Consider the following 17,135-nt stretch of genomic DNA (forward strand, 5'->3'; position numbering starts at 1 on the left):
ATCTACTTTATACATCTCTGACAGGGACAACAGAGTTTCAGTGACAGCAAGTCTTGTGTAGTAAGCCAAAGGATTCAAGTAAGGAGATTGGCTCTATACCTTTCTATTCTAACTCCCAAGAAACAGATGGATAAAGCTTATGATTAAAACAGTACAAAATGCGCACACACCCCGGATACCCAGACAGTTATGCTCCTGTGGCTCTGGGTAACAGGAACACTCACCATTTGAAGAGGTAGAAGTCATAGAGCTTTATAGGACACCTCAAGGGGTTCTCGGGGTTCTCTGTCTGCTCTGCATACATGTCATCTGTAACTGCAAGTCAATCCCAACAATACAGAACATCAGAGACTTTGTAATATGAAGTTAACTTCAGTACAACAGAAACAAACCCACAATTTAAAAAGCTAGACGCTGCAGTAATATAATTAGACAGCATCATTACAAAAAATCCCCACAGCGTGCCACAGCTGATCTTCAGGCCTAATGGCATCTGTAACAGGATCTGCATCTGCAGATCAAAATACTTGAGATGGCTCATATGGAAGAGGATTTCATGATATATAGTGAGCTCAAGCCTTACGGGTTTTGTAGTTGACCACCTCCAGCACCGGAAATTGTATCAGAAACTCCACAAACCCGGGCACATACTCAATCTGTTCTAAAACAGGCTGCTTGCAGCTGGGCTCAGCATCAAGCCCCCCCACACACACTTATCACCTGCAAATTTTATTATGAAACCCATTTTTCCCCAAACATTTTACCTTTCTGGCCTGCTTGGTGTATGCCAAGTGCCTTCAGATACCGGATGCTCGTACTCTTATCCTTGGGATTGGAAGGGTTCTTCTTGGTCTGCCTCAAGACCTTTGAAAAGGCCAGCTTCATATGCTGGTCTACCGTTTTCAGAAGGAAGTATCTGAACATCAATGGGGGGGGGGGAGAGACAGCACAGGTCAGTTAGAGATGCACATACACTCTTGTGAACTATATACATGATCAGTCTAAAGCAGGTCAGTATTATGCCCATATTGCACACTGAGGAGATCAATTTGCCTATGGCCACCTACTAAGTTCACAGGACAGAGAAGACTGACCTGGGGACTTTTTGGTTCACTATGCCACACTACCTTAGATGCATTTTGGTCTGATCCATCAAGGTAATTCTTGATTGGCAGTTTGTGTTACACATGTGCACACTAACTCAGGGTTCACAAAAGCATATGATTCCACTTATCTTTAAGTAATGGCAACAGTTTGCACGAGGAAAACATCTCTATTAGTACGTACTTTGTGTTAAAAAACATGAGAGTTGTCAGCAAGGTGGCAGGAGAGTGAGCGCCCAGCTGTTTGCACTCCCACAACATCTCTTCTGTCACATGGCTGGGAAGAACAAAGCCTGTGAAGACCAAAGGACAGTTTCAACAAAAACTGAAACCAAGTTTTGGGAAACCAAGCAGCATTGCCAACCAACCACCTCCTATTAAGAGAGAGAACTACAATTCTTCCAAGACCTGTTTGTGCTCCCTTGTATTACATTCTGGAAGCAGTTAAACGTTGTTCTATTCTGCTTCTAAAAATTAGCCCTACTATGTTTTCATTGTGTAAAGATCTGTATAAAAATCCACCATGTGGCATCAGATCAATAGGAGTTTGTGCAGTTGTAAAAAGAAAACTAGACGGGTGGGAAGGACCCAGTATAAACTGCAGCAAAGGCTGCACAATGTGTAACCAGATGTGGCTCCCTCCATATTGAATAACGAAAGCCTACACTTTGTACTATAGACAATATACTGGAAAGGGACAATATGAGTTCAGCCATGGTTTGATAGCCATGCTTCTTTGCAGAAGAGCAAGGACAATCGGAGTCCTTCAAGTCTAATACAAAAAACAATTATTAGCATTTATTGTAGGTTCTTCCTAGATCAATTAAGAGAACTTTTCAAATGTTCTGTGAGGACTTTTGTTTTGAGACCATAGATACCAAGCCTGTCTGTGGACTGGAAAATCTCTTACCAAGAGGAGTGACCCGAGGCTGCACATCCTTGAGAACTTCATGTAACCACTCAGTGAACCGTATGTAATACAGATCAGAAAAAATATCATCAACTCGCCCATTTTCAAACAGATACTGCAAGAAATAAAGTTACATAGAAGTAAGGTAAATTGCTCGGCATAATAGTCATAAAAGTGAAAAACAAGCAGTCAGTCAGGTTGTCTATGTGTTTGAAGTCAGCGTGTGAAACATGAGTGTTAGAAATGCTTCAATTCCTGTTAACAAGAGATTAGGAATCACCTAAAAAAGTCAACATTAACTTCCATAGTTAAACTATGGAATTTGCTCCCACAAGATGCAGTAATGGCCACCAGCTTGGATGGCTTTAAAATAATAATAATAATAATTTAATTTGTGGGTCGCCTATCTGGCCGGTGGCCACTCTAGGCGACGTACAATTTAACAACAATACATTACATCATAATAAAATACATCATAAAATACAATATAACAATAAAACAAAAGAAGATTAGACAAATTCATGGAGGACAGGGCTATCAATGGCTACTAGCCATGATGGCTGTGCTCTGCCACCCTAGTCAGAGGCAGCATGCTTCTGAAAACCAGTTGCCGGAAGCCTCAGGAGGGGAGAGTGTTCTTGCACTGGGGTCCTGCTTGCCGGCTTCCCCCAGGCACCTGTTTGGCCACTGTGAGAACAGGATGCTGGACTAGATGGGCCACTGGCCTGATCCAGCAGGCTCTTCTTATGTTCTTATGTTAACTTCTAGCTTTACAATTTTATCTACTAAGCCTTCCCATGTAGATCTCATAGTACACTACAGTCACATTTACTCCAAGAGCCTGGGAGGCTAAGCCATTATGAATCTGAAGCTCAGATTAATGGGACTACTATTTACAGAGCATTCAAGTGACAGTGGACTAGTTTCCAGAATTTCATTCACATTTATTAATAGCTGATTTCATTTAGCAATATGCTGTTCTAAAAATCGGAACAGTATCAAGTCAGAATTCTCAAGCAAAAGAGGAAAGCTAAACATCTCAAGAATGAAAGCAATTGTCTACCTCTCTCACTCCAGACTCATACCAGAATCTTCTCAAGGACAACAAATGCCCAGCACTCCATTTTAAATTTTATTTGCAGGAAGGCACAATACCATACCTTTTGAATACACAGGAAGATATAGTACAGAACATCTGGATCGTAGGGTTCACCTTCACTGTTGCGAGCTTCACGAGTCATTAAGCACAGCCCATAATTCAACTCTGCTACAGCAGAGGATATGAGATCTTCCTGGAATCTCAACAGTTGGCGTCCTGCAAACCATGACACAGAACATTACTAACTGACATTTCTCAACTGGGATTTTTTTTTTCTAGACTCGATCATGCTTTCCCCCAACTATCTTCCCAATAAGCCTACACTGTCATTTCTAAATATTTCTCATTGTCCCAGGCATATCCAAAGGTATCCCCAAATCTGCTTGAGGGGGAAACCAAATTATTATTATTATTATTATGGACTATTGAATGGACTACAAACACACAGCTACCCACTCAGAAAGCAAATTGGTGATTCACAAATGGTGGATTATCTCTCACCAATAATGGGAAGAAGTCCGAGGATAGAGCACCAATAGATAATATAGTGCATGACTGACTTTAGCATCTTTTAAAATCCATATTGTTATGTCAATTAATGAAAAAACCCAGAGGCCAGAAAACTGGGAACATATGCAAACATTGCATATATGCTTATTTTTTAAAAGTTAATAACACTGTCACATTTTTATCTTAAAATGAATATATAATGGAAATTTGCCTAGCTCTATATAAAGAAAAAATGGCAAACACATCAAAATGTATTCAAGGCAACTAAGAATTAAAACAGCAAAAAAGGCAGAGCTCCAACACTCAGCAGAAAAGTTCTTTACAGCATGAGCTGACCTGTCCATTATATTGGCCTACACTCTCTCCCTCCCTCTCCCCCCTCACTCACTCTCTCCCCCCTCTCCCCCCTCACTCTCTCTCTCTCTCTCTCTCCCCCTCACACCCTCTCTCCCTCCCCCTCCTCTCCCTCTACATATGATGGTCCACACCAAGCCCTTGGAATTCAGTAGCCTATAAAAGTCAAGCACTTTAAACCAAAAGATTCCTATTGTTTGAAAAAGGGAATTTTTCTACAACACTTACTGCCAATAGGTGCAAGCCTGTTCTGAGACTCCTTCTCCAGCTCTGCATTTTTTGTCTGTGCCCAGCTCTTCCACACTTCCAGCCCATCTTCTGGCTTCAGAGAGTGTGGAAGGAGAAGTTCAGGTGAAGGCTGAGGCTGTGGTTGCTGCTCAACTTCAGCAACCTGAACAGTTTGAGCCTGTGGAAGAAAATAAATTCTGATTACACAAGTAGAAGAAACTTACTTTACCAATATAATAGTATCTTCTTCCAGAACCACACACCGCACTTCAGTTAATTAGAAGGACCATACTATATTCTATACCCTGCAATTTTGAATGAATGGTCTCCATGTAGCTTATAAAAGATTTCAAGAAAGAGAAGTATTGTAAATAAAAGGAATTATCTTCATGTAAGGTAGCCGCAACATTCAGGCTCAGTCATAGCTCTTTGCTCTTAATATAATTCTAATGCTCAAAAGCCACTAATATTTTCACTCCAAATACTGATAATCCTCAGGTCCATGAATTTAGCTTGCTATCTCATATCCATTGTGAACAAGTCTTACAAAGCCAAACTGCAAAGGGCAGGGGGTAGGGGGACCGTTTAGGTGCCTTTCACTTACACACAGTTTGGGTTGATGTGCATAGGGGAGAACAGAAACAATTTGGCAAAGTACAAAATCCCTTTGGCAAAACTGCATACAATCCCCTCAAAACATTTTCCTCTTTCTACAACTTAATTAATAGACGTCTTACTTGCTTTGTATCCAGTTAGCCAAGTAGGTAAGAGAAAATAGCTACTCTATTACAAGATGAACAAAGGATACTTTAAAATGCAGCATAGTGGTTACCTCCTCATACGTCTAAAATCATAGAATCAGAATAGTAGAGTTGGAAGGGGCCTATAAGGCCATCAAGTCCAACTCCCTGCTCAAAGCAGGAATCCAAATCAAAGCATTCCCGACAGATGGCTGTCCAGCTGCCTCTTGAATGCCTCCAGTGTCGGAGAGCCCACTACCTCTCTATTCTACAATACATTTGTTAGTCCATTGCAACAACATACAGAACTCCAGTTCAAACATGACAAACTGCTCCAACCCAACCCCCAAAAAGCCATTGTTTGCTGGCATGTGAATGGGCAACAAGTTCAAGCATGCCTTCCTCCTTTCGTGCACTCTGCTGCAGAGGAGACTGCTAGTTTCTTAAACCATAGTTTCCCATTACATTTCCTCAATTCTGGTTTGTAGGTAGCTTTTAAACCAGTTTACTAATTTGGACATCATCTAAGAAAACATATTTGCCACTGAGTGCATGAAAGGGAAGATGTGCTAAAACTTCACGCCTGTTGAGAGGCCAAGGAACCTCTCCCGAATAATTGAGCTGAGGAGTGAAAAGATTGCCCTTTACTGGGGAAAAGCTGAATGCTAATAATTTTGGAAAATACAACTGTTTCGCAAACACTGATTCGTAAGGTCACTGTGTCATTAGTTTGCCAGGAGTTCAAAGTGCAACCTTTCCATTAAAAGGAATCCATATGAAAAACCCTTGCACCTAAGTGTAGCATGCTATAAAAGTGCCCTGCCAATCAATGATTGTTTCTTACAGAAGTCAGACAATTATCCAGTTTATAGTCGCAACCATTTTTATAATATCCAGAACAAGGAAAATAAGACGACCAAGAATACAGGTACCTACCTACCTAGATGTAATCCTACTATTAGAACGAAACAGTATGACAGCAGACTGCAAGAATGTTTCTTTAAATGAGGGTAGGCCTAAAATTAGCACTGTGAGTGCAGGGACACCGGATAACAATTCACAGAGGCCAAAGTACCACAGGCCATACCAAAAGTGCCAAGCAAACTTGAAGAGAGACACTGTATGTAAGTGCTTATATACTAATGCAAGAAGCCTCTCAGCCAAGATGAGAGAACTGGAGTACTTGGTCTTACAGGACAGCATTGATACAATGAGCATAACTGCAACCTAGTGGAACAGAGAAAACATGGTTATCCTTGAATATAAACCATATTAGAAGGACAGGGAAGGATATACTGGAGGCATTGTTGTTCTATATGTGAAAGAGGGCATTGAATCCAACAAGCTAGAAACCCCAAAGAGGCAGACTCCTCCACAGAATTGTTGTGGGTGATGATACCGCACCCCAAGAGTAATTTAGTACTGGGGACATTCTATCGTCCCCCTGATCAAAATGCTGAGGGAGATCTTATGAAAAATGAAATCAATGAAGCATCCAAACTAGGAAATGTTGCAGTAATGGCTGACTTCAACTATTGTGACATAGACTGACTATATATGTGTTCTAATCAAGACAAAGAGGTAAAATTTCTAGTTATCCTAAATGACTATGCCCTTGAACATTTGGTCATGAAGTCCACCAGAGGGGCAGCAACCCTGGACATAATCTTAAGTGGCACCCAGAACCTGGTGTGAGATCTAAGTGTTGTTGAACCAACTGGGAGTATTGACCGTACTGCTATTAAATATACATGTAAATGGCCAATTGCCAAGAAAATCCGACATGGTCACATTTGACTTCAAACAAGGAAACTTCCCTAAAATTCGGGGATTTGTAAAAAGAAAGTTGAAAGGCAAAGTCCAGAAGATCAATCACTCCAAAATCCTTGGGAGTTGTTTAAAATCACAGTATTAGAAGAGTGTATATTTCAGATCATGAAAGGTACCACCAGGGCCAAGAGAATGTCCATGTGGTTGATAAACAGAGTCAAAGATGCTATCAGAGGCAAGAAAGCTTCCTTTAAAAAAATGGAAGTCTTCTCTGAATGAGGAGAATAAAAAGGAACACAAACCCTGGCAAAAGAAATGCAAGAAGACAGTAAGAGATGCTAAAAAAAGAGTTTGAGGATCACATTGCTAAATGCTAAAAACATGAAAACCAGCAGAAAAATTCTTTAAATATATTCAAAGCAAGAGACTGTCTAGGGAGGTGGCTGGACCCTTGGATGACAAGGGAGTCAAAGGTGAGCTAAAGCAGGATAAGGAGATTGCGGAGAAGCTAAATTAATTCTTTGCATCTGTCTTCACAGCAAAGTATGTAGGGCAGATCCCTGTGCCTGAACAGGAAGGGAGTGTGAGGAACTGAGGCAAATAGCGGTGATGAGAGTTCTAGGCTTAACAGACAAAATAAAAACTGACAAATTGCTGGATCTGGATGGCATCCACCCAAGAGTTCTCAAAGAACTGAAATGTGAGACTGCTGATCTTCCAACAAGAATATGTAACCTGTCCCTCAGCTCCTCCTCCACACCTGAGGACTGGAAAGTGGCCAACGTAACGCCAGCCTTTAAAAAGAGATCTGGGGGGATCCCAGAAATTACAGGCCAGTTAACATATGTCCTGGAAAAACTGGCAGAAATTATTGTTAAAGATAAAATAAACATATAGAAGAACAAGCCTTGTAGAAGCAGAACCAGCATGGCTTCTGCAAGGGTAAGTCCTGTCTCACGAACCTATTAAGAGTTCTTTGAGAGTGTCAACAAGCATATTGATAAAGAGGTGACCCAATGGCCATAGGGTACTTGTTTCAAAATGCTTTCAACAAGGTGCCTCATCGAAAGACTCCCAAGTAAACTTAGCAGTCATGGAATAACTGGAAAGGTCCTCTTGTGGATCAGAAAACAGCTAGGAAACAGGAAGCACAGAGCAGGAATAAATGAACTGTTCTCCCAATGGAGGGATGTAGAAAGTGGAGTCCCCCCACAGATCGGTATTGGGACCTCTGCTTTTTAACTTGTTCATAAATGATCTAGAGTTAGGTGTAAACAGTCAGGTGGCCAAGTTTGCTGATACTAAATTGTCCAGGTTTGTTAAACCAAAAAGGGATTGCAAGAACCTCTAAAGGATCTCTCCAAACTAATTGAATGGGCGATAAAATGGCAAGTGCAATTCAATGTAAACAAGCAAAAAGTTATGCATATTGGAGCAAAATATCTTAATTTCACATATACACTCATGGGGTCTGAACTGGTGGTGACTGACCAGGAATGAGACCTTGGAGTCATGGTGGATAGGTCAATGAAGATGTCGAACCAGTGTGAGGCAGCTGTGAAAAAGCAAATTCCATGCTAGAGATCATTAGGAAAGATACTGAAAATAAAACTTCCGATATCACAATGCCGTTATAAAAATCTATGGCCTGGCCACATTTGGAATACTGTGTACGGTTCTGGTTGCTTTACCTCAAAATGGATATTGTAGAGCTGGAAAAGGTTCAGAAAAGAGCAACCAAAATTATTAGTTCCTCAAGAGGTAGTGTTGTCCACCAACCTGGATGACTTTAAAAGAGGATTAGACAAATTCAGAGAGGATAAGGCTATCAGTGGCTACTAGCCATAATGGCTATGCTCTCCCTCCATAGACGGAGCCAGTATGCTTTTGAATAGCAGTTGCTGGAAACCACAAGAGGGGAGAGTGCTCTTTGCACCCAGGTCCTGCTTGTGGGCTTCCTACAGGCAACTGGTTGGCAACTGTGTGAACAGGTTGCTGGACTAGATGGGCCACAGGCCTAATCCAGCAGGCGCTTCTTACCTTCTTATCTTTGATTATCAGCAGGTTACTGACTTCCTAAAGCCTTACCTAACCAAAACAGCAGCAAATAAGGCTAGTAGCTTACCAGCTTTAATATATGGCATCTCATCCCTTTACTAACCATATTTGATATGCCTAACAGTGAACGTTCAGAAAACACAAAAACCTGGAAGTTTGAAGCTTTTCAGTTGAAATGGATAGCAGTGCACCATTTCCAATTTCCTAGGATCCTTCTGTTCCACTTTATCCCCTTTTCATATCCTGGTTTTAACATGCTGTATGTTCATTTTAAATAGTGCTTTTTTCAGTTCAACAGGAATGTGTTAACTAGTATTTTGAAATTATGTCAGACTTGAATGTGTCCTTGGAATGTGCAAGACCTGTGGGCCTTCCTGATATTGCTGGGACTACAACTTCCAGCATTCCTGACCATTCACCATGCTGACTGGGGCTGCTAGGAGTTATAGTCCCAATCCCATATCTGGAGAGCCACAGGTTAGCTACCCCTGCTCTAAAATATGATCAAAATAAGAGGTCTTATTATAAGAACACACACAGAGACATGTATCAAACCAAATATCAATGAGTTTGTCCAGTGTTTCAAAATGAACAGTACATGTTTCTTAGCATCTTCCTAAAGTAGAATTTAAAAAAAAATTACAGTGCAATCTTTTACATACCCATCTCAGATGTAAGTCCATCAAGCTCAGTGGGGCTTACTGCTAGGTAAGTGGGTATAGGATTGCAGCCTTAGTATAGTAAGGAGATTCCTTACCAGGCTGGATAACAACATGTTAAAATAGCATGCAGGCATTTTGATAAGTGCTCATGACTGACCAAAGATCTGGCTGACAAATTGAAAACAATGCACAAGAACTATTTCTGTCTGCAGCCACAAACTATCACTTCAAATTACAAACAGTATTTCAAACTTACACCATCTGGCACTATCTACAAAGGCTAGTAAGAAAAAGTTTGCTTAAAATATATAAACATTGACAAAGCAACAACAATATCAGCTCCATATTCTCTCCCCCCTCCTCCCCAAAAATTTCATCAGGTTGGCAAAAAGCCACTGATCTGTGGCAGATAAGGAAGCTTTTGTAACTTGGCAAGTAGTGTTCCTTTTTCCTTGCAGGCTTATGCACCAAAAGTACATAAAGTGGGGGGCACAGGTGAGCTACTTACTGTTGCAGATGTATTGCAAGTCTGATTTTTCTTGTTAAAAAAGTACAATCTTTTAAAAGGGGCACGATTTCAACAAGAGCTAAATAAGACTTCAAAGCCAACCTATACATCCAGGAGAAGCTTAAGCACAAAAGAATTCAAGAACAGTTCACTGATGTCCAGTAACATCAATACATCACAATAACCACTAGCAGGTGCTCTTCACACAGCAGAAACTGCATTACAGGAAAATTGGCTTCTGCTACACAGAAACTCAGTCTTTAAATTGAAAAGTCTTTGCATGTTATATCAAGCTAGTGGGGGTAACGTATATTTGCAAACCTACTGCCTTAAAGACGCAAGGTATCATAGGTAAGAAATACATCACATCTACAGAGGTTTGCCCTGGTCTTTTATTGCTGCTTTGTCTAAACAGAAGAGAATATTGGCTACCTTCTTGCAATTACCTCATCATTATTCTCAAGGTTGAGAAAATCCTTCAGTATGATGCAGAGAAGCCAGTTTCAATGCAGGAAACCAAAAGAACTGTTGCCACTTTGCTTTAAATGTATCTGCTTTCTTGTGTGTTAACTTATTTTTTTATATTTTTATTGTACATATCCTTGAAATACTTGTGTAGAAGGAGATTAAATAGTAATTATTTTTATTATTATTTTGCCTTAACAAAGGTTGTAAAAAGCTTTCACGCTTCAAAAGCCTGGTGGGGTCCCTTCTATAACTTGAGATTTATACACAGATTAGATACAAGGCCCAGAGAGCAATACTTTGTAGATCTTTTGCTCAAAGCAACAGGATAAATCCTGTGTCACAAACAAAAAAGTTTGCAATCAGGCTGTTTGACACCACCACCAACAGACTGGATAGCTATTTCTAAATGATTTTATTAAACGTGAGTGTTCATAATGAGTTAAACGTCTAATCTAATAGGAATACATTTCAAAAAGATGCTGATGAAATAATTTTGATGGTATGATGGGGTTGCCTGCTGCCAGTGTTTTGACTAGAGGAAAACCATGTAATAGCAGACACTGGAAAGGACCACCTGTTCCCTCTATTTATTTTACACATTACATAGAAGCCGACAAGTTGGCTTATTTCCACACGATCTAGTGCCTTTTTCAGTATTTCTCAAATTGTGGGCTGGGGACCACCAGAGGAGTGGGCCTTAGTCCACTTTTTCAGCCCATTCAGTGCCTCCTCACTCTCCAAATCCACTCCCTAGCAGTACCACAGCATGTTTTGTTGGACTGATGCCAGCACCAGTAACTCCCTGAATTCTGTTTTTAATTAATAACTCAAAGACCCAGCTCTAAAAGCTGTGATCAGAGTAATCTCCCTTCAAAGATACACTCGCAGCTCTAAAAACAATCATTTTTAAAAATTCTCCTCTTTCCTTCACCTTGCCTCATTATGCTTCCTGCCTTTCTTCTTCTTCATTATTCTATTAGTCTCAAGATCCATTGCGATACTTTACCAAGCTATGTTGGATTTAAAGGAAGGGTAATAACGTTGAGTTTTAATAAAAGTACTGTTGTATAATGATGTGAAAGAGGCCAAATGGCATGCAGGAAGCAGTCTTGCTAAAGGCTAAAAGAAATGTAAGAAACAATAAAGCAGCCAAGAAAACTTGGCAATACTACTGAAGTAAATAAGCACAGGCTTCAATAAGTCTAGAACAAGAAACCCTCCTATAACCCATGGGTTAATAAGATAGTAGCTCTGGGCCAACACTCTCAAGAGGGGGCAGGAAAGTCAGGCTGCAAGGTATGTCAGAGAACCACAAACATATTACATTTTGATTTCTAACAAAAAGTTGGCACAATGTTAATGACCGAACAGAGAATGGAGAGATACAAGTTTATATTTCACATATAGTGCTTAAAAACTTGCAGCAGAAAACATATCTACACCATATTTGGTAGATGCATTTGAAAATTTGCAACCAGTGATAATCATTCCTACTAACAGCAACTCATAGTTGAATATTTCTGACACGGTTTATTTAGTTACAATGGCCACCATAACCACACCCATTTTTAACACAAAATCCACACTGCTGTAGGAACAGCTGAACTGTGTAGTATGAGTATAGAGTGCTTCAGCATATGTCATTCCATACATAGGGTGAGATACATTTTCAAAGACCACCACACCATGTATTTGTGCTCATATGCCAGCCAAAACATCTAACCATGCAGTTTTACACACGAGAACCTCACTAACGTGCAAGGGAGAAAATACAGCTCCAACAAGGGTGTGCTTTGTATATGGTCCCAGGTCCAATCCATGACTGATTTCAGACAAGGGTCTTTCTCAGTACTGCTACTGAATTACTGTTTTCCAAATATTGATTTGACTGAGTCTTAACACACCTCTTTATACTGACAGCTAAAAAAGCTCACTGATGAAGGCCATTAGTCCAGCTGAACATTTAACATAGCATTTAGAAAGTAGAAAGGCTAGAATGCTTTCCCTATGTACACTATTTGATTTATGGAGCACTCAGTTTCAGGGTAGATAGGAAGCACAACATTGTCATTCTGTCTCCTACTGTAGCGTTATCCTCTACTGACTCCCTTACACCATCTCAAGAAAAGAACAAAATTATGAAGCTCTTGGGACAGTAGATTTCTAGTCCCAGTTTTCAGTTTCAAATTTGGGAATTGATGAAAAATAGGAAATGTATATCAATTCAACTTTTCTGAAAGGTATCACCCAAGCTATTCACCTTCTGCAATTATTCAGCTTTAAACAGACTTGGTTCCTAAAAAGCCGCTCAGCTGTAATATTTACAGAAACATAAACTGATTGCATAGCCCTCAAAAGCAGGGAGCGGTGTGTCCACATAGTATGTTTCAAAATGTTCAGACAGTGTCTGCAGAGTTGTCCACTGCAGAAAAGGGCAGGATATCTATGCCCCATGTTGCTATCTGATCTCCTGCCCTCAAAGTCTTCATTATATTGCCCACTTCTCATACAAAGAAACTAAATTCTGCAAGAACATCAAAGCACATGCAAGCTGAGTAACTTTATATAAAAACAATTTACATATTATTCTAAGCACAGAGTTTAGGTGTTTCTGACAGTCTTGCCCTCGATTTTACAGTGTCGCTTTCACAAAAATGGCAAAAATCCCTTCCTACATTTGGAATCCTCAACAGTGCAGACATGTTGTTCGTTAAAGTAGTTTACTTACAGAGCAAGTAACTTGCAGCTGCTGCTGCTGCTGCTGCCCCTGCTCTTGTGGTGTGGACTGCTGCTGCTGTGGGTCCCATATATGAACCGTCTGGGCTGTATTCTGGTATGTCCCTGCCACTGCTTGTACTGCCACTGGAATGTGGATATTGCCATTCATAAACTGTGCTGGAAAAAGTGAGTTAGCAAGGGTTTGCACCACTTCCTCATGAGAGTTTTTCACTATTGATGCACCTCCCACCATCTTATCCTTGTCATCTTCCAGCTTCACAGTGGCTAGAGCTGTTGGGGAGCCACTGACATGGACAGCATTGTAGGCCTCCTGGGGGATGGCAATATGGGTGATATTTTGCTGCTGCAGGTCACCACGTGGTTGTGCAGAGTAAACAGGGATGGTCCAAGTCTCTCCAGTAGGGCTGGTTATGGTCCCAGTGGCACTATACAGGTGGGCACTATCCACTGTCAGTAAGTCCGGCCTTAAGGATACATAACTCTGCTGCTGGCCCTGGGGGATGGCCAGGACTGTGGCAACCGGCTGCCCTGAAATAGCATATGACACAGTAATAGGCATATCCACTTTGCGCTTCTTTACTGGCTGGAGAACACTGGCAGTGCTGATCCTTCGCTCACCTTCCCGTGGGGAGCCCTGCTGAGATGGAGGAGGGGAAAGTGCCCCAACTGTTTGGATCTGAATCTGCTGGCCCCCAGCAATAGCCTGTCCTGCCACAAGCTGTGCCTGTATTTGCTGATGCTGTATGTGTTCCTCCTGGATTTCTGCAGCCTGGATTTGCTGAGCAGTCTGCACATGCTGCACTTGGATCTGAGCTGCCTGCAGCTGAGAAGGACTAGGACTCTGAAGTGCTTGACCCTGTATCGTCTGGGATGCCTGCTGTTGTGCCTGACCTTGAATCTGCACTTGGACCTGTATTGGCTGCTCTGAGGCTTGGTGAACAGTGAGCTGGGGAGAAAGCTGCTGGGTGGAGACTTGCTGAGGAGACTGTTGAACCTGGACTTGCACCTGCAAAAGAAGGATTCAATAGTTAGCATTCTTTAACTTCAAAATCTCTGTATGGTTTCGTGATTAGGCCAAGCAGAAAGAGTAATATAAAATGAACTATCAGTTGGGAAGCAAAAAGAGTTCACACAGACAGAGTAGTCATTTCTGCACTCAGGGGACCATCCAAGCATGCAGAAAACATTAGTTTGTAAATTAAAAGTAAAAACCCTCAGCATCCCAATGAAGACTGAGCATATTTCAGTGGCCTTCAACAGCCACAGAATGTTGAACACAGCCAAGCATCAGTTCAGGGGTAAGAAAGGAATTAAGCCCTTAAAAAGTTCACTTACAGTATACTGGAGAGGGTTTGGTGGCAGCAGAAATTAAGGTCAGGGGAATGCACACCCTATGTTAAAGAAATCATCTTCCCTGCACTACATGTATATGTTTCAGGAGGGAAGAGGGGAGAGAAACAATACTTTTTGCATTTTACACTCTCCAGCAATGTCCTCCTAACAACAAAGCACAGGCAGCCAGACTTTTAGCATTACACAGAACAGCAAAGGATGGTTTCAGAATGATGATGGAGACTATTTTTTCCAACCTCTCCAACCAGCCACCAACCCCAAGGGCCCTGAACAGCACCACAGCTCTTCTGTTCCGGGCTAGCTAGAGCTCTGAATAACACCTTCCCAGGATCCTGTAAACTGGGCTATTCTCTTACAAGTGTGTATATATAATTATGTTAGAACATTTCAAAAAGGCTTGAGCTTAACAGTGGAATTGCAAGAAGATGGAAGGAAAAGATTTCCTTTAGAGGCATCTTGTTTTACTGGAAGTTTTTTTTTGAAGCAGTATGATGCAAGCGTGGTTCAAGAAAACTGCAGTAAGAAATTATAAGCAATAGCTGAAAGCATAAATTAACCGAACAAAATCTTACTTTTTTCAGTGATCGCAGATGAAGTTCTAATAAAACTGAACAAAATCTTTGCACAATATAATCCTCCAGTGCTAGTCACATGCCTCAGTTTCACATGTATATTTGTCTGAAGTCACAAATCTGAGGTGAGAACTGCTATGTAGTGAAATTGCAGAAAAAATCCTCCCCATGTGAAACTGAGTTTCTTAGAAAATTTACAAACTTTTAATTTACAAACTACTATGTTTTCTGCATGTACGGCAAGTCCTTCAAATATGCAGATACAACCTACAGAGTTAATGGGTAGAAATACTCGAACTAAAAAAGTAATAGTACTGAGGACATACAAAACTCTGATGGTAATCTTGACATGCAGAAAGCCGAAACAGTCAAAAGTAGGAAACATAATGGATCACACTCCCTAAGTTAATGTAAATTTGTCTTAACAAAAATACATTTCTAGATACGATAAATAATTGTGCTTTAGAACTGTCAGTCATGAAACCGACGAGAAGGCAACAACTCTTGACTTAATCCCATGGGTCCCAAATTCCAGAATGAGAGGCAAGCGCTGAACTGCTTAGAAATACTGACTACAGCAGTGGTTCCCAACTTCTATGAGAATGGGACCCCCTTTGTAAGCTCAACAAATTGTGTGACCCTCCCCCCCCGCCAATTGTAATTTTAGCTCTGTTAATTGAAAAAATGGTACGTGGCAAAATCACATCTGCAAATATCCCTTTCCATCAAAAGCTTTACCACAGACAGGGAGGTGTTGCTTTCTTTTCTTAAAATGCAAAGGCCCAATCAAATTGGGATCCCCCTCCCCCTTCAAGTCTGAATATGTAGTCCTGTCTCCCCACACCAGTGGGTTACAGTGTTGGGCTAAGATCCAGGTTCAAATCCCACCCAGCCATTAAGCCCACTAGGTGACCTTGGGCCAGACAGTTTCTCAGGATGACCTATCTCACAGGGTTGGTGTAAGGATAAAATGGAAGGGGCGGGGAAACCATGTGTACCACCTTGAGCAACTTGGAGGAAAGGTGGGGTATAAATGCAATTAATTAATTAAATAAATACATTTCAGCAGCAGTATGGGGACCTCAGTCTCAGCCAAGCTGCTGAGATTTTTAAAAATCATAATCATCAAGAACCAGCAATATGGTAGCGGTGAGGATACTAGATTGTGAAGAAAAAAGGGTAGATAGGTTGAGGAGGGAGGGTAGCGCTTTTAGGCCTGGGGATGATCATCAGAACTGATGACTTGGTTAGCAAGCACTTGGGGAATGAGAGTGGAGCAGAAGACAGATGAGTGCATGCACACACGCAAACACACCTGCCCCTCTTGCAAGCATCTGCAGGCATGCAGGCATTTGGGCATGTGGAAGGGAGGAAGCCCTCAACTGTTGCAGCATCTTGGAGAGGTTGGAGGGACGGAATGTAGGTAGAAGAAAGGGAGTCACTGGCACACAGACTTAACCTGAGAGACTGGGGGCAAACAAGTCTTGAGTTTTCTCCATGGCTCCATCTGGGCTGAAGGCGAGATCTGGGTGGCCTCGCAAATAAAAATTTTAAAGGAGGTGGCAGCGAAGCAGGAGTCACGAAGGGCAGTCAGGCCAGCTGCCAGGAAAGAAGGGGGAAAGCAGCCTTTCCTTGCAGCCTTGATTCTCTGCTTCACAAAAACCCCTCTCCTCTCATTCTGAGTAAGGGCATCAGCAGCAGCGGCAGTGCGAGGAGCCAGGAGCTGGGATAGTAATCCTCTCTTCTTCCTGGCAGCTCCACCCTCAGCCTCCTTTGGCATCTGCCATATGGTATAGGCAGATGCCTGCCCTTGGCATGCCTGAAAGACGCTTTGGCGTTTCAGCAAAGTCCTCCCCTCTCATTTGGACCAAGGGGGAGGTGTCATTTGCAGTGGTAGTGGGGAGCAGACAGTATCCACGTAGTGAAGACCTTTTTTAAAAAATTAATAAATAATTCATTTCTTTACTGTTCGCACCCCGCTTTGGATTACTTTGTGGCCCCCAGGTTAAGAACCACTGGACTACAGCATATTTGCAAGCAGAACTTTGCCCAGTACATTCA

General features: G+C 41.5%; 1 protein-coding gene across 12 annotated transcripts in view; it reads right to left on the reverse strand.

The window, feature by feature from the left end:
- QRICH1 (glutamine rich 1) overlaps window positions 1–17,135 on the reverse strand; it is a 40,787-nt gene that overhangs the window by 1,576 nt on the left and 22,076 nt on the right. For all 12 annotated transcript variants that reach the window (XM_061618831.1, XM_061618834.1, XM_061618829.1 and 9 more), the window contains 7 exons: window positions 13,139–14,155; window positions 4,205–4,382; window positions 3,174–3,328; window positions 2,014–2,128; window positions 1,288–1,396; window positions 765–916; window positions 225–315 (listed from right to left, as the gene is read on the reverse strand). In XM_061618831.1, coding sequence (XP_061474815.1) covers window positions 225–315; window positions 765–916; window positions 1,288–1,396; window positions 2,014–2,128; window positions 3,174–3,328; window positions 4,205–4,382; window positions 13,139–14,155 — 1,817 coding nt within the window. The remainder of the gene's footprint in view (window positions 1–224; window positions 316–764; window positions 917–1,287; window positions 1,397–2,013; window positions 2,129–3,173; window positions 3,329–4,204; window positions 4,383–13,138; window positions 14,156–17,135) is intronic.

Source organism: Rhineura floridana, chromosome 3 (genome assembly GCF_030035675.1).
Source record: "Rhineura floridana isolate rRhiFlo1 chromosome 3, rRhiFlo1.hap2, whole genome shotgun sequence".
Classification (NCBI taxonomy): Eukaryota; Metazoa; Chordata; class Lepidosauria; order Squamata; family Rhineuridae; genus Rhineura; species Rhineura floridana.